This window comes from Rhipicephalus sanguineus, chromosome 2, assembly GCF_013339695.2.
Source record: "Rhipicephalus sanguineus isolate Rsan-2018 chromosome 2, BIME_Rsan_1.4, whole genome shotgun sequence".
In the NCBI taxonomy this organism is placed as follows: Eukaryota; Metazoa; Arthropoda; class Arachnida; order Ixodida; family Ixodidae; genus Rhipicephalus; species Rhipicephalus sanguineus.
Window position 1 is genome coordinate 68,513,940 of NC_051177.1, and position 17,808 is coordinate 68,531,747.

The window sequence follows — 17,808 nt, forward strand, 5'->3', positions numbered from 1 at the left end:
TACATGTTTTAGAGGTTGCGGTAGAGAAATACGAGGGGCGTTCAATAAAGATTTCCCCTGGCTGACTTCCATTTATTGCAGGATGCTGAAACTGCGCATGTGTAATGACATAAGTCACTGTAGGTCACGTGCCAATTTGCAACTCTAAACTAATAACGGTCTTTCTTTTAGAGGTGCTGAAGTGGTGTGAGGTGTGATAATGGATGCAGTGGAATACAGAGCAGCCGTCAAGTTCCCGTACTTGAAAGGCCGCACTCCAAGGGAGACGTTCGATGAGATAAAAGAGGTTTATGGGGAGGATTCCCTATCATATCGTGCAGTGAATAACTGGCATCGCCAATTCAAATACGGTCTGATTTCCGTGGAAGCGGCTCCGATTGCAGGGCGACCCCACTACGCTGTCGATGAACACACTATCCAGCAAGTGGAGGCCGCCATTTTGGAAAATAGCCGCGTTAGCGTTTGAGACCTAGCCCAACATGTCAAGATTAGTGTGGGGTCCATGGAAAAAATCATTCAGAACCATCTTCATATGCGTAAGGTATCCGATCGCTGGGTTCGCCGGCTGCTCACACCTTTCCAAAAGCAGGAACGAGTCGATTGCTCCCAGGCTCTTTTGACCATGTGCCATGGAAACCAGCTGGAATTTTTCAACAGACTGATTACACAGGATGAATGCTGGGTCCATCACTATGATCCGGAGACTAAAGTCCAGTCGATGCAATTGAAGCACTTGGACTCACCGCCTCCAAAGAAGGCACGCACCCAGCCCTCGGCGCGCAAGGTCATGCTCACAGTCTTTTGGTACCAGCACGGAGTAGTCTTGATGGATTTCCTAGCAAAGGCTGCCACAATTACTGGGGCATACTATGCTTCACTGCTGCGGAAATTGCGAGAGACCATCAAAAACAAGCGACGTGGCATGCTCACCAAAGGCGTCCGCCTTCTGCGAGACAATACCCCAGTTCACAACTCACATGTTGCCCAGACGGAAGCACGCTCCTGCGGCTTTGAAATTCTACCGCATTCCCCTTATTCACCCGACCTCGCACCGTCGGACTTCCACCTCGTTCCAACATTGAAGTCATATTTGAAGAGCAAGCATTTTCCAGATGATGACTCTGATTTCTGAAGTTACAACATAGATTTTGCAGCAACCTGTCGACTTCTACAAGCGAGGTGTTTACAGTTGCATAAAAAGATGGGGGAAGTGTGTGTCCCTGGGTGGCACCTATGTAGAGAAGGACTAATAAATCTGCAAAGTTTCGTTGCTCTCCGTCCACAGGAAGTGGGTCAGGGGAAATCTTTATTGAACGCCCCTCGTAGTTAGTCTGCTGTAGCACTATAATTGGGAGCTGTGGATGGTTGGTACATATTACAGTGGAAGAGTGGGCTGTGGTATCGATGCATATTTGCGTACAGTAGTGAGAGGTACCAACATTGCTCGTGCTGTCTTGCTTTTCTTTTTTCTTCCCTGTAAGTAAACGTGCTAGAACGCTCTCCGATAAAACCTAGCTTCTCCGCGATGCACCATTGGCCCTCTATCCGCGCCTACAGCGGGTTGCCTTCGCGACGATGTCACTCTGCTGCTGCTGCTGCTGCTGCTGCTGCTGCTGGCTTCCACGGCGGCGGCAGCAGCCTGGTGGGGGCCGCTTCCGGTGCGTTCTCCGCCGCCGCCGTTGCTGCTAGCTGGTGCAGCAGCTGCTGCTCCTGCGAGGAGGGTTACGGGGAAGGGAGCCGTTCACAAGAAGCGAGGAGGGAGCAAGAAAAGCAGCCTGCTTGGCCGCTCGCTCGCTGACGACACAGGCCTCCTCGGACGGCCGTCACGGCGACCTTGGCAACCGTCCTGCCAGGCGTACTGCGTGCGTGTGTTGTGTATGTGTGCGTGAAAGAGCCGCTGCTGGCTTCTCACGGGAAGTAGCGTCATCCACTGCTGCTGCAGCTGACTTGGCTGCTGCTGCTGCTTGTCGCTCGGCCGCCGCCGCCGCAGTTCACCGCCGCTTCCGAGGGAGCGTCGTGTCACCGCCGCAAACGGCCGCTTTCCGCGCCGTCGACGCGCCCATTCCTTCGGCGCGCCGCGGAGTTTGTTGCGGCTGCATCCATTTCTTCTGCGCGGGAGTGCCTGCCTGGGACAGCGACCGGCCGCCACGGAGGAACCGCCCGTGTACCTGTTCACCTTCGACGACGTCGGCATGGTGTTCCAGCGCTGGGGTACGGAGACCGCCACCGCCGATGCGTGGTGACCGCCCCTCCTCGCCCCCGATTTATACTACGCTCGCAGAGCACGCTTTCGGCCGACCGGAGGCCTAACGGCCCGCATCATCGAAGGAGCCCGCCCGGCGGTGTCGCCGAATCGTCCCGGTTCATTTGCGGGGCCTCCGGTGTCTCGCACGGGCCGGCTAACGAGTCCCGTAATTAGCGTTGGCCTCCGGGGCCACTAAGCGAGGGCCGCTAGTGTCCGCAGCAAGTGACCGTCGCCCCGCTTGATGGCAAGTTCACAGGGAGGCCGTTCTTCTTTTTTGGTCGGAGGCCCTGCAACGAGGAGCATCTCTTGACCTTCCCCCCAACGGGCGCGCGTTGTGTTGTGTGTGTGTGTGTGGATGCGTGATTGTGCGTGCGTGTACCTTCGTGTCGGAGCTGTAGCCCGAAGTAGTTTCAGGGCGGTGACAATCGGCAGGGGTGATTGTGTTCTCGTGTTTCGCCCGTCGTCGTGAGCTGCGGCGCCCGCTGGGGCGATGCCGCTCCGTCCCCGCTCATGTTGTTTGTCTTTGTGCTAATATGGTCGCAGCAGTGCAGTGCCCCGAGGACAGCGCGCCGTGCGCGAGGCTAAATGCGGCCCTGTTTGGTGCATTAGGCTGGGCAGCAGCAGCGCGGCCAAATCGTGAGGAACGCGCGTGCCGTGCGCGGCCTGTGAAGCGTGCTTGTCTTCGCGTTTTGTAATTGAGGATTCGAGTTTAGGCTCGCGCTTCACTCGTGTGTGAACTGTGTTCGAGCGCAGCCAGATGCCGGCGCCAGCTGACATGACTGGTAACTCGTTACGCCTTTTCTGTCGGTTTCTTTTCCTGTAAGGCAAATGTAGTGTGCGCGGTTCGGAATTAGGCACAACCCTTGCGCACCTGCGCCCATGGAGGCAAATCGAGCCTCCGACTAGTTTCTGACCTGAACAGAATATAATACCTGCATGTCACAGCCAGTAAGTAGTGCCATAGCGTTTGATTAAGTCGCAAGTCGTTTCATTTTTGGTTGGCATAAAAAGTCCTTGAGGCAGGTTTCTACGGGAAGCCAGAAAGTCAAGTGGTCCGGAGGACCGTTCACATTACTTTCATATTTTATAAATTGCAGAATGAATAGACTTTTGTCTATTGTAGCAGCAATATATTAATTTTCATGCTGACCTGTGTACATGCATCCTGTGTGAATTGGGTGACACCTCAGTGGTGGCATTAATATCTCTTTCCTTCTAAACCACAGTGCAAGTGGCCAGAGCTGTTTCTTTTTAAGGCTAGATAGTGCTTCTTCGTGCACAAAACATTTATTTGGGTGAAATCAAGGTAAGCTTGACCCTTTCTTGCTTTGTATATATGCAGGCTTGTGCCGGGGTTCCAGCAAGACGGACGAACCCCAGCCAACAGCCCCGGCGGCGACCGAGCCTGGACGACCTCGGCCAGGCCCCAAGCCGGCGCCGCCACCACGCAAGCGGGGACCTCCATTAGACATCACTCCTGTAAGTTGGCGGTGCTGCTAAGCCTTCCACAGATGTAGTGCAGTAGATAGGCTTTGATATACTTTATGTACTTAATTTAGATTAAAATTCACGTTAAGGAGTGAACACGAGGTCATCAAGGTTAATCCAGAGATTCCTCACTACAGCGAGCTTCATAATCATATCGTTGAGAAGCTTCACATGCTGCCCGAAGTAGTCTAAATTGATAGAATAATCTCAATGTTCAGGGCTTTCGTCGAAAATGGCACTGATGCTTGGCTCATACGATATAAATTACATACGTAATAAACATTGTTTAGAGTGACTTTCCATGCCATATGAAGGCACAGTCAGTCATGCTGCGGTAACTGGAGGTAGTCTTGCATGAACTTATTCTGCTTATAATTAACGGCAATGTTACGAATTTCCACCATCTTTCATTTTGATTGCTCCAATCCTAAAACATTGTATTTTGTTCAAACTGCTATCGCTTCAAGTCATTTAATCTTGTTTCAGACGCCGCAGAAAGATGGTGAGGCAGCGGAAGAGACGCCGAGGCAACAAGAGCACACAGCAAGCCCCTTTGACGAGAATGCCGAATGGGCAGAGATTGCAGACATCATGGCATCATTTGGGAGTGGCATCGCGAGGGAGTCCATTTTTGCCAGAGACATTGAAGAGGAGTTTGCCCGCACGCTTACAAGGCAGCACAAGAAGAAATCAGGCAAGTGCTTGTAATGATATTCTAATGCAACAATATGGACCTGGGATCTAAAATGTGTAGAGAAAAAAAAGTTGCCTTGGCTTGTAAGCTGAAACTGAACGCTACAGTGCAGACCCTGCTTTGAATACATTGCAGTAAATTCATCAGTTCCAAGTCACCAGTCGATTACCTGATCGACCACATGGCTGTGTTCTATTGTAGAGCACCCCTTCCAGAAATCCAGCTAGCCAGGGGGGGTTGGGGGGTTCAAACCCCCCCGAAATTTTTCAGTTTTGCTTGCGTAATATACAGGCACACATACAAACGCATGCACGAACATACATAAAGTATGGTTGAACCCACCCCCAAAAAAATTTCTGGCTACGCCCCTGCAGCTAGCTCTCTGGTTTCATCGAAGTCAAGCGTTTCTTTCACCCTATTCGAAATTATCTTTGTGAAGTCATAGTTGTCAAACAATTGGAGGGTGGGAGGGGCGGGGGAGAGGTGAAAGGTATGATCCGCGTACTTTTGAACATGTCTGTACGAGCGGTTACGCTATAAATCCTAAGTGGCCAAATTCCACAAACATGTTTTTCATCTCTCACATTTAGAAACAAACGGATCTACATCATCATGCCCTGAAAGCATTGAACACTGGCTCCAAGACCTCGGGCTTCCAGAGTATGCCAACTTGCTTCTGGTGAACGGATATGATGATGTTCGGTTTCTGGTGAGAAGCCTTTTATTCAGTGGAAGAGCACCATATTCAACAAGGCTGTAGTGTCAGTAATGCTTAATCTGTGACTGCTTACTGCATTTTGCTAGTGAAATGAATGTACAAATTTTAATGAAAGCGCACCTTTCTTAATGTAAGCAACCTTTGTCGAAACGGTGTCAATTGTAACTACAGTTATGTAATTGCAACACAACTGACTCTAGTTATGCATATCTAAATAGAGAGAGTGAATAAGTATTACTGGCATAAATATTAGAGCAGTACACAAGAGCTGACTTACAACTAAAGTTTTAAGTGCCTTTGTTACAGGGTTTTACTGTATATCTCCAGTGAGTTTTGTATTCTTCAAGGCGGTTTAAAGTAGAGAAGAAAGCTTTTCAATTTTTTTATATGCCTTCAGGGAGGTGGGCTTGTCGAAGACCAAGACCTTCTCGACATGGGTGTGTCCAATGCCGAGCACCGGAAGCTTATGGTAGAGTCGGCGGCACAGAAGCTTCCACCAGTTCCTCGGCTAGAGCCTGGATCTGATCCGGGCTTGGACGCCTGGCTAGACTCCATTGGTCTTGGCTGCTACGCACAACGTTTCCGGGACAATGGGCTTGGCTCTCTCGACCGCTGCCGCCAAATTTGGGAACTCGAACTGAACACTGTGTTAGAAATTAGCAAACTGGGACACCAGAAACGAATACTCGCATCCTTAGGTGAACGGGCAAACAACAGCTATGCTGACCTTGATGAGCTGGACCTTGGTCTTTCTAAATTGGTGAGTTGTTTCAGTTTATTTCTTTCTTTAAGTATGAAATTTCCTTATGCTAAAACACGTTCCTCAGACAGCTTTGTCTAGTTATTGCCACGTTTTTTTCATTTTAGTGAGTCAAAAGAGAACTGCAACTCAGCATGGCACCGCAATCTTAAAAAAAGGCTTTTGTGGTCAGGCTGAGTACATTGTACATGCGCTTCAACAGTGCGCTTCAACAATGACCATTTGGAATGGCCCAAGACACAACTAGAACCAATTAAGATTAGTTATGTTTTGGTGCATTCAAGCTGGTAATTTATTACTGAAATAGAAATGAATCAAACAGTCTAAGACAATGCACAAGTACAGCGATATAGATACAATGCTCGAACCTAGATTTGTATCTTTGTCATGGTTCTGAATCATTATTGAGCTTCTTAAAATTACTGTGGACATGTAGCAGTCTGACGAACATTACAAATTGCTAACATGAAAATTGTCTAACCTCGTTGTGTCATAGGTAAAGGGGGGAAATAGGTCCTGAATTTTTTTTTAATTCTTCATCGATTCAGATGAAACTTGCTGAATTTATGTATATTTGTGTGCAAATTTCAAATATGCAATTATTTTTCTAGTATAATTATATGTAGTTTTTAAAATATCACACATTTAACACGCTTTTCGGGAGCCATAGTTTCCCTAAACTGAGAGAGCTACAAATTAAATAAGCACATCAGAATGACCTGAAATCAGTGCTGAATGCGAGAAAATAAAATTGGATGTTCTAAACCCATTTGAACAGAACTTCTGGTATGTTGAACATTCGCAAGCGAGTCTGCGTCAAGCTGGGATTTCAGTCACAAATATTCAGCACACTACAACTTTGGCCTAAATGGGCGTAGAACATTCATTCTTGTTTTCTTGCATTCTCTACTCATTCCAGGTTATTCTGAGGTGCCTATTTATTTTGTAACTCTCAGTTTAGGTAAGCTGTGGCTCCCAAAATGGCACATGAAATTAATGATATTTTAAAAACTATATATTGTACTAGGAAAATAATTACATATTTGAAATTAGCACACAAATATACATAAAGCCAGTGAGTTTCATTTAAATCAATAAAGAATTTTTAAAAAATGTTTTCAGGGTGCAATGTCCCATTTAACCTTGAGCTCTGTCTATTTTATGTTTTGTTTTTTCCTTCGATAATGCCTTGGTGTGCTACACAGATTATTGTTAAATGCATGCAGTTCATGAAGAAGCTGCATAAATGGCCCGTTCAACTCAGTGTTTAACTTATTGTCTATGATCTAACTGCTTATAATTTGTGGGCCCGGCACCTCTAAGCAAGTTTTCTCTTGTGGCCTTTGGCACTGCATACAGGCAGAATATTCAAAACTTTTCTTTCGTTTAACTTGCTGAAAAAGGTTTATTACTATTAAACAAAATTCATTTCAAAATTCTCATTTCAACATTTTGTCACTAAACAGCAGTGCCTGTGTCATGCCAATATTTCACTGTTTCCAGGAGAAGATTGTCGCAGTGTAGTATCACGTATCTTTATTTTGGTGCTCATGAAAGTGCTAGTTCCATTCGACATCAAATACTAAGACTCTGACTGCTACATTGATAATCTATGTGCAGAACATGGGCCTTCGGGAGCTTGGAGTTGAAGATGACGACAGGCTGGCACCAACTAGTCTTCGCATTCGGCCGCCAACGCAGCTGATGAGCGATCCCGGTCGATCTCCTGCTTCGCATAGTACCGCCAGCACGGCAGCTGCCCAGTGGAGGCACGACCCAGAAATGCTCATCAAAGGCTCCTGTGAATACACTGCGCATGTAGGAGGCTTCTTTCATTATTACGTTAACTTGCGGTACTCTTGAGATGAAAAATGGAAAAGGGGAATTGCGTCTGGCTTGCATTCTGGGTTACAGTCACATTTACAAACTTTCGAATGACTCGTCACTAGATGTGGCAACATCTTCATGTGATGGTTCTTTTCACACTGTGCCATGCATGCCGTCCTGGCACCGTGTCTGAAACGCTGTCACACGGAGATGTTGATGTGCCACTCACGTAAAATCTTGTGAAACTCGGCATTCAAGAATGCTGCCTGTGCATGTGACAGTATGTTTTTTCACTTACGCAAGTACCCATTTTAGAAAAAGGATCATTGATTACAGTAATAAATTCTAGCACCATAAATTTGTGTAACAGGCTCATTATTGGATCAGGCCCATAGTTTTCTTTTGTACTCAGTTTTTGCATTTAGTAATTCTAATTTTTGTTCATGTAATCATGCTTTAATCTTGAAACCTTGTGAAGGGGCAACTTCAATTTGTAATTTTTGGCGGGCTGCATGAATTTGCAAATGCACATGTTAACTGCATGTTTCGAGTTTGTAGTTCATTTCTTCAGTGATATGTAGCAGAATGGTCTTTAATTTTATCTACCCCTAAGCCACATGACTAAATCATGCTTCTTAACTTGAAATATGAGGAGTTAATAGTGAACTCAGTGTTATTTCGAAATCTTCATAGTTATTACAAAAATAACAAGATAGCCAAATTTTCATAAGGAACATGGCTGTTGTATTACTAATGGAAATCTGTCACTACTTCACTTTACGTGTGCAAAACCCGCCACACCTAAGGAAGCATCTAACATTATTATTTAAGCTTTTAATGGGCTGTGCTCATTAACTAGTTGCTATTGAAATAGTAAATCACTGAGGTATCATTGCTGGCTTGCAATGACTTTGCAGTACCTCGGCTCGACGCTTGTGAAGGAACTGCAGGGGACAGAATCGACGCGGCAATCAATCCACAAGCTCAAGACATCGACACGCAAGATGGGCAAAGTGCCCTGTGTGCTGTTGTCAGTGTCACACCGTGGAGTCAAGTTTGTCGACGCTGTCACCAAGGTGAGAGGGGATTCGTTCCTGTGCCGGGAAGTGCCACTAAATATAGGTACTTGAACGTCGTGAGCGAAGATTGACTTGTGTATTGTTCTTTTTGTTTGTTTGGTAGCGCCCTGTGTGTGAACATGAGATTCGGAATATCCACTGTGCCTGCCAAGATGCCGAGGACCTGACTCACTTCGCCTACATCACAAAAGAGCACCAAACGAACCATCACTACTGTCACGTCTTCTGTGCTCAGACAATGGTGAGTGTTTGACATGCTGACATGATTTTATGCCCCCGCAGCATTGGAACTAAGCATGTTATATGCTTTGTTTCATTCTGATCATCCTTTTGCATGATACGTAGGTCTCTCTTTGCATCACTATAATTCCCACTTTCAGCTCGGAATTTTTTTTTTAAGTGCTGACCTAAGGACTGCTTCTGAAAGCCCCGTTTATTTCTTGTACAATATTCGAATTGAAAACATGATTTGCTGCAACGTTAGGTTGACAGCCGTAATACCTGTTGTAGTCATTCTGTAGGAAGCCAGTGCAGATACGAAACAAACGTTCTGCGTAATACGTGGAACGAAACTTGTTTGAGCACGCATCTATTACAGCTATTGCAGATTCTTGTGCAGTGCGTCTGAAATATAATACAGAGTGTAGTGATAAATATTGTGGGACAAGGGTAACTCTTGTGGGTACCAATAACATCACCTATAATTCCGCAACACTTGTAGAGCTCTGGCAGTGCCTCTATAGATCATGTTCAATCGATTTCCATTGCTTCAGAGAAAGCTCTGCCCTTGACAACAGTGACTTGTTTGTTATGTCAGAGCAGTACTCTTTGAATTTAGACATGATTGTTGTGTTTATTGTCCTAACTTAGGACTAGTTACTGCTGTTTTCTGCATGTAACTTCGTTCTGTACTTTAATGGGGTAATGACAGCAAATTTTTTAAGCTGACATTACTGAGCCATACAGATCCCCTGTATGCAGAGGCAGCTCTGAGCTAGTGTGAAGCTCAGGAAATGCTAAGATATTTTACGTTGACATGAAAGTCAGTTTTCGCATGGCGCACCTACGGACATCGAAGCTAGCGTGACCTCAGGCTACAGTGTCAATTCTGGTGACTTCACGCTCCAGTATGGCTGGTTGTGATGACGTCAGGTACCAAAAACTTACGAAATGGCCGCTTGTGCGTCACCAGCGAAACCGCGGAGCGGAGCGGCCGCGCAAACGTCACGATATCTTGCGCGAGCTCGTGATGAGAAAGCTCCTAGCGTGTCGTGACGTCAGGGTGCAGTAGGAAGCGAAAGTAGCTTTTATTTAAGAACATGTTGTAATTAATTTTACAGAACTGTTATGGTCGAGGTTTGCCGTGTGTCGTAAATAGAAAGTTATCATCATCATGAACCGGCAATATACAAAGACACTATACAGTAAATATCTGAAGGTAGAAGGAACGCTAGATTATTATCCAACGGCCATTCGATGCGCCTCGGCAGCTCCGAAAGCGCTCCGAAAACTTCGAATCGAAACTTCCGTCGCGAATCGGTGGCAATTTCGTGTCGCGAATGGGACCGGTGGCGCCCTCTGGAGGAAGTTGGGGCAACTATAAAAACTGATTTATATCCCGCACCATTGCGATATTTTTTTCTTTGGCATGACTTTTTTTTTTTTTTTTTGCCGGAGACGCTGTTTTTTTATAGCTTTCTCTCTCTCTTTTTTTTCTTGCATGCGTGTGGGGGAGCAAATGTTCCGGTCGTTTGCCAGCTCGTTTGGTACGAAAGGAGCCGGCCTCAGCGATGCGACTCTGGATGGCGGTCATTGGCGTCGTTGGAAGGGCTGCACTCCGAGATCGCTTCCTAAGATTAGAAATTCCATCTATATCGGGAGAGCCAAGGGCGTGAATGGATAGTTTTCTTTTTTTTTTTTTCTGCCTTCAAATATTCGTGTGGATAGACATTTAATAGCGCATTGATTGAGAAAAAAAATTGGTGGGCGTGAACGTTAAGCGGCGAGAAAAAAAAGAATGAAAGCTCAGGTTTCAAATTTGTCATTGCATTTTGTGTTTCCGATAAGCTATGAAGAATTGGACGAGATAACCCCATCCCCTCGAGGGCATTGAAAGATGTAGCAGTAATTTCTGAACTTTCATGCGCGAAAACAGCGATATGATCACGAGGCACGTTGTAGTGTGGGACTCCGGAATAATTTGGACTACACGGTGTTCTTTAACGTGCATCTACATCTAAGTGCACGAGGTCCTTGTCCTTAGGTGGTGGAAAGTTCCGGAGCCCTCCACTAAGGCCTCTCTCTTAACATACCGTGGTTTTGGGACGCGAAACCCCAACAATTATTATTATTGCGGGTATTCTCGCATTTCGCCCCCCTTTGATATGAGTCCGCCGTGTTCGGGAGTCGAACCCGCGTCCTCGAGCTTAACCGCGCCACACAGTAGTGCCTAAAGGCACTATTGCGACACCTTACCTGCGCAGCTGCCACGGAGGGTCCTGTGTTGAACGGCCACTGGCATAGGCGACAAATCTAAGCGCGTGCGTCGCATGTGGAAGTCTAGCACCAAACGTCAGCCGCGAGCATTTTTTTCCACGAGGACAATGTTCGCAAGTGATATCCTAGCGTGTTCTCTCTACTGTGTGCGGGAAAGCATATATATATATATACAATTTTTTTTTTCAAATAAAGACAGCGACTGACGTCATGTCTACAAGGCATGGGTTTGTCCGGAAAGCAGCAGGACTGTTGTTTTTTTTTCCCGCCACAACGTGCTAAATGAGGGGGATGTTGCCGCGTTCTTTGGGTGGGGGGGGGGGGGGGGGGTGAGGGTGAGGACTTAGCTGCTACCAGCGCGCCACTCGCCAGTCGTCTCCAAGCCTCCACGGAGTTTAAGGTGAACCCCTTTCAGGGTGCCTTGTCATCTCCACAACGAATCGTTTGTTGCAGCAGCGTTACGCGGTGAAGTTTTGCTTCAAACTGGGTAAAACTGCGCGTGAAACCCATTATATGATCAAGACTGCCTGTGGGAGTGATGACATAGATCGATCAACCGTTTTTGAGTGGCACAAATTGTTTCGGGAGGGAAGAGAGAAAGTTGAAGATGAGCAACGGCCAGGACGCCCTTCAAAAAGTGATGAGAGCTTAGTGAAAATTCGAAATCCTTTGAGCTCTGACCGCAGATAGTGTGCGGATGATAGCAGAGCAGTTAAACTTGCCAAAAGCTTTTGCGCACGAAATTTTGACCGAAAACTTTGGATTGAAAAAAGTTTGTGCAAAATTGGTGCCAAAAGTGTTAAGCGATAAACAAAAACAAAGGCGTCGTATCATTTGTCGATAACTTTTTGATTGTGTTCGTGACGATCCAAATTTTCTCGACAATGTTATCACCGGAGACGAGTCGTGGTTGAAGGCCTTGCCTATTTGAGAAAATCACCCATTTTGATTATTTATTTTCGTTGAAACACCCCCCCCCCCCACCATCAAATATCGGCGGGGGGGGGGGAGCGGGCCCCTAGCCACGCCCCCCCCCCCCCCGCCCTTGGCTACGGTCCTGGACCTTAGTAACGGAGTTTATTCATGGAATGACTGTCGCAAAAATTTCTCGAATCCGTCAAAACCGAGCGAAGTCACAGGGGTGCGTCAATTGCCTTAAGCGCTTTCACTCTTCTCGCGTCCCGACGAGCGCGTTGGAAGCTACAGAGGGATGAATGGCACGGGGGAAAGAGGTCACGTCAGCGCGCATCATGATCTTGAACGCGCGTGATAAAATGCGATTGCTCTCTCCCGTTGCGATTCCTATATGCGCGGGTGTGGCTACTGTGCAATGTTAGCAGACTGTGGAGCATTGCGGCACCCCGTGGCAAGGAGCCCATCTGATCCAAACATGGCTCTCGATTTATATTGGCTATGGACCAATAGCATGCTATCGGTTGTGTGACGTCAAACAGCAGGCGCCGGCAGCTCCGAAGAGAGTCAATACAAGCCTCTGTATGAAAAAAGGCATCTGAGAAAATGGCAACTTCGTGCTCCGCTTCTAAACTTCTAAACGCGCACTACTGCAAGATTTGGCTGAGCTGTCCGTAATAGTGTCTGCCATCCGCACGATGTGTTATCTCACCAAGTTCATGACCATTTAAACTGTCCCGATGATGACGCGTTTATCTCCCTCGCATTGACGTTTCACCGCCCCCCCCCCTCCTTTTCTTATTCTCTCCCTCGCAGGAGCTGGCCACGGAGATCATCCTGACGCTGGGCCAGGCGTTCGAGGTGGCCTACCAGCTCGTCCTGCGCGGTCAGAGTGGCAACGGCACAGCAGCGTCGGGCGGCGGCCACCAGGACACGTTGTCGTGCCAGCGGTTACCGCAGACCAACTCCCACCGGACATGACAATTGTCAACGAGGTTCTGAGCTGGAACAGAACCTCACCCCAGACGCTGCAGTCACACGTCATCGTAACGCCATCGTTGCACCTTATATCGACACGTTCGTCGAGGTTCGCGGCCGCGTCGTCTTGTTCCCACACCGCCGCACTTTCGGACGCCCGACAGGGCGTTTACCACCGACCAAGGGATGAAGACGAGACCCCTCTTCTGTGTGATCGCAGCAGCCGGCTCGCTTGTAAAAGAAACGAAAACCGCGGATTAGTGTGAGCCTCGCATTCACACGCCGTCTCTCTAGTGGATGCATCAAAGGAGCCCCGCCCCTTATCAGTCACGAGGTCATTCCTTAGGTGGATGGATGGACTGACGCCGTGTTGTGCTTCGAAGAGTCAGTGACGTCGACTTAGTGGGCAGTGGAGAGCCCTTCCTCAACGCTGCTGGAGGAGATGCTCACACCGGTGATGGATTTCGAGTTTTTGTTACAGTTGTCGCGACGGACAGACTACGCAGAAGCGGAGTGTCGGTTGTCTGTGTAAAGATTTAGTGATCGGTTTTTTGTTCCTAGGCGCTGACAATGACGAGAGATGACGCCATGTTTGCGTACCGTTGGGTCTTCTTATTCGGCCTGCTGTGTCACCGGAACCAGTCCTGCGTGGTTGGCATATAGGTGTGGAACACCGGTTCTCTATCTGCGAACGCCTTCAGTGTGCAGGCTGCCGCCGTCACGCGATCTTGGCAGTGGCACCGCCGGTTTGTGGACTACGTTCTGCTTTCGATACGAAGTGTAGGACCGAGCGGCTCGACAAAAAAAAAAAAAAAAAAAAAAAGAGAGAGAAAGCAAATGGGGAAAATTGCGTGGCAGCTTTGCCGGGAGTCGTGGCATCGGGCTATATGCCATGGCTACGACGAATTCCGGCGACATGAAAACTTGCTGAACTTCGTTGGTGGAAGAGAAATCATCTACCGTCTTCTTCTTTTTTTCTTAAATGTAACTGGAACGCGCGCAGATCCGCAGAAACACTGTCTGGACTGTTGGTGGCGATGACTTGGACTTTCTAGAAAACAGCTGCTGGAACGGCAGCGGCTCATTCCAAGGGACCTGTCAACTGTATACTGCTTTAGTATATGCTATAGCTCTTGCGGTCTGTGTAGAGCACTCTCCGTTGTACCTAGGGTAAGCGATGCGGTCCATCAGGAAATACGGCGAACGCCGGAGCGACAATACAAATGCATTCTTGGCATGCGCTCCTCGGGATGAGTGGGAGTCGACAGAAAACTACTTGACTCAACCCTTGATTTCGCAGTCGCACTTATTGAGCAAGAAGCGCCTAGTTCGTCTTAATTCCCGGTCAACGCTGCTCCGATTTGCCTATAGGCGCCAGTATGTGCGGCAGATTGCCAACGGGAAGAAACGGTTTCTTCATACAATGACTCGCGGTACGTTTTTACCGTTTCCCTGACGTTAATCTTGTGCGAGCATTTCACGCAATGTAAAGATAATTGGAACAATTGGTTGTATATTTGTTGAAAACAGCTGCGCATTCTTGCGGACGTTTATTCCGGTATTTCGCTTCTCCCCTGTACGCGGGAGTGCTTTCTCGGACCATCACAAGCGTTCACATGCGCGGGAAAAATGAAATCTAGCTTTGCACATTATGGCGCAGACAGAAAAATATTGGCGTTTTCCGAGGCCGTTTTGCCAAGTAAAAAATGGTAGCATATGCTGCCGCTCGATGTCGGTCGGCCCAAATCCAGCTCGCAGTTTTGCTAAATACAAACGAAGTCTCCGCTGAGCAGTGTCGGGCCAGATGTTTATACGTGAAAGCGCTTATATTTATGTAGTGATTAGGTGAGAGCTTGAAGCGGTGACGCTCTATTTCGTGCTTCAGCGAATCTGTGATGTATTTTTAAAGCAGGTTGTGTATGCGAAGCGTCAATGGTCACTGGTGTCTCTTTGCCGTTTTTTTTTTCTTTTTGTTTGTTTTCAGACGTTAGTGCTGTGTCGTTGTTGGAGGCGCCCGAGCTCAAATATGGCGCCCAGCTGTCCCCTAGCGGAGGTGTGCCGCGCTAACCGGTCGCTTTGTAGAGGCGCCTTCAACGCCGCCTGGTGCCACGCGATCATCGTTTACTGTTTATTTGCGCACAGCACGCTGTTGGTGCTCCATCCACGGCATTCATGCATGGGGGCTACTGTAACGGTGTGTACTGACGGTTTAGCGCTGTACTAATCACGTTAAAGCCTGGTCTTTGTTTTTTTTTTCTTTTCTGTTGTCCCCAAAACGTGCTGGTGTTTACACAGCCAAGCCTGACTTGCGCGCACTTCGTATAAAGGTGTATTGGGAAAGGACTGGTGCTCGCGAGAACAGTGCCAAGTTGCAGCTAGCTTTACGATGCCATCGGTGTTCTTTCATATCCGCTGAAGTGTACCCTCTTTTTATGCCTGAATAACACGTCAAGGCCTCCACGACGACCGCGTTGTCTTAACACAGAGGCGCGTTACGTTCGAGCTATAAGTCATTTGTGTCGCGCAGTAGAAGTTTGTATACAATACATTTTACCGAATTTCTTAGCTGTCAAAAGACGGGAAGATTATGTAAACGATAAAGCGAGTTTCTATATACTGCGAGTGATCGTTGCTCTCGCAACGGCTTTTTGAACTTCATGGTGCGTGACAGCTAGCGTAACACTGAAAGCCGGCCTGCGAAGCAGTCGAGGCTGGTTTAGATGAAACTTTGTAATGCATTGAACGTTAATGTAATGAACTTTGTAATGCGTTGAACGAATATACATGTCAGGCGAGCGGATGTGGGAAGTATGGAACCGTAGTTCTGGTCAGCCACTAAGTTATCAGCGGGCCTGCGCATTAGCTCAACCATCGATTAATCAGTTAGAGTTTATTACGCAAATCGGGCACAAAGGTCACCCGAGTTATGTGCGCACTGGGCAGCATCGTCTCTCTGGTCTGTTACGAGTAATCCACGTAAAAACGCGTCGAGAACCGGTGACGTCATTAATGGTACGTCATTGCATAGCTATCTCGCCTGTCCGACAGCGCCAACGATGGATGAAAGTTTGTCGGAAGCATACCTGTAGTGAAGTCCGTGTAATCGTGGCTGGTTTAGGTCATTTTTAGGTGTACAGCTTTTATCGATCGACGAAGAAATGAGATTTCCGTTGTTTTCATTGTGCAAAGCTATAGCCGCAGTGTTTAAAGTTTCGAAGGATGTTTGAGATAATTTAGTCTGAATTTGGGATTATACTAAATAGGCCGCGCCGGTTTTATATACCGGTGACGAACAAACGACGTAAGGTTGTTCTCTTAAGAAAGGAACACACCCCCTTTCTCCCGCTTTGCGGGCTTTGTATAGTTCTTCGTGGGCTGGGTTTGGGCCGGTGTTAGGGGAGACATGCCGAATTGGAGCCCCGTGCGCCATTTTCACAGTGAAACAAATGTTTATACATGGCGTTCACAGAATATCTGCGGCCACCCCTAGTCAGCCGTTGGCGCCCGCGGCGTTAAGATTTTTTTTTGTCCCCCTCGATGTTTCAAAGACAAGGCGACGTGGTCGCTACTCGACGTGTACGATATTCTACTTATACATATTCTATATACATACATACACATATAAAGTATATATATATTATACATATTAAGAAACTCTACTTGCGCGCGCTGCAATGGGACTGGCGCATTGTGATGTATAGCGTCATTTTTTTTTTTTTAAGACTTGTATACTGTACGAATAAAGTGACACGTGAATTGTGAAGTTGAACAGCTGAGCGGCGAGTGTGTGTGTGCTTCTTCCGTCTCGTATGCGCAATAAAAGAAAGTGTTAAATTTAGTATAATGGATGATATTAACAAGTGCTGTAAGAAGCCTTAAATTCGCAGCTCATACTTTAAAGGGCCCCTCACCATGTTTGACAATTCTGAGCTAACGAGCGCAGTGCGTACGCTGGGCGTTCACGATCACGTCTGCCAAAATTTGCAACGCTACGCGCCGCGGAAATGGGTCAAATTTCAAGGTGAACGCTGCTTGCCCTTCCTCTTGCGGGCGCGTGCTTTAGAGAACGAGGGGATCACGTATACATGAGAAAATGGCCCTACGTAGATGGTAGTGCTGTGACGTCGCTCTTCTACGTAGACGAATGTGCTCTGACGTCGCCAACAGTAGCACGTGACACTGCGATAATTATTTGACACGACAGTCTAGTTTGTGCAGTTTGTTGCTTGAATAGATTAATAAAATTTGAGAGAAATAATGAGACACACAAAGGAAATGTGTGCGTCTTTTTCATTTTTTTTTTTTTCGTGAATTGAAGCGAGATGCGGGGCTAATGTGCCTCCCTTTCCCATGCGTTCGTGTCCCCGAGGTTAGCGCATCGAGCAGACGCCAGCCCTGGAAACGAAAGTAATGTTCTGGCGCCAGGCACGTAGCCAGGATTTTTTTTCGGGGGGGGGGCCCAAGGCCTAATTATTCGAAAGAAAGTCTTTTCATGGCAAAAAGAAAAAAAAGTTGCCCGGGAATATAAAAGGATGGACGAATTTCGGGGGGGGCCCGGGCCCCCCCCCCCCCTTGCCTACGTGCCTGTCTGGCGCGTTCGAGCACTCATTA

General features: G+C 47.4%; 1 protein-coding gene across 1 annotated transcript in view; it reads left to right on the plus strand.

Moving 5' to 3' along the window:
* LOC119383124 (ankyrin repeat and sterile alpha motif domain-containing protein 1B) overlaps window positions 1-16,973 on the plus strand; it is a 108,614-nt gene extending 91,641 nt beyond the window's left edge. The window contains exons 10-17 of the mRNA XM_037651131.2: window positions 3,588-3,724; window positions 4,220-4,427; window positions 5,018-5,136; window positions 5,543-5,905; window positions 7,526-7,723; window positions 8,650-8,808; window positions 8,915-9,052; window positions 13,036-16,973. Coding sequence (XP_037507059.1) covers window positions 3,588-3,724; window positions 4,220-4,427; window positions 5,018-5,136; window positions 5,543-5,905; window positions 7,526-7,723; window positions 8,650-8,808; window positions 8,915-9,052; window positions 13,036-13,200 — 1,487 coding nt within the window. The 3' untranslated portion in view covers window positions 13,201-16,973. The remainder of the gene's footprint in view (window positions 1-3,587; window positions 3,725-4,219; window positions 4,428-5,017; window positions 5,137-5,542; window positions 5,906-7,525; window positions 7,724-8,649; window positions 8,809-8,914; window positions 9,053-13,035) is intronic.
* The last annotated feature ends 835 nt before the right edge of the window (window positions 16,974-17,808 follow it).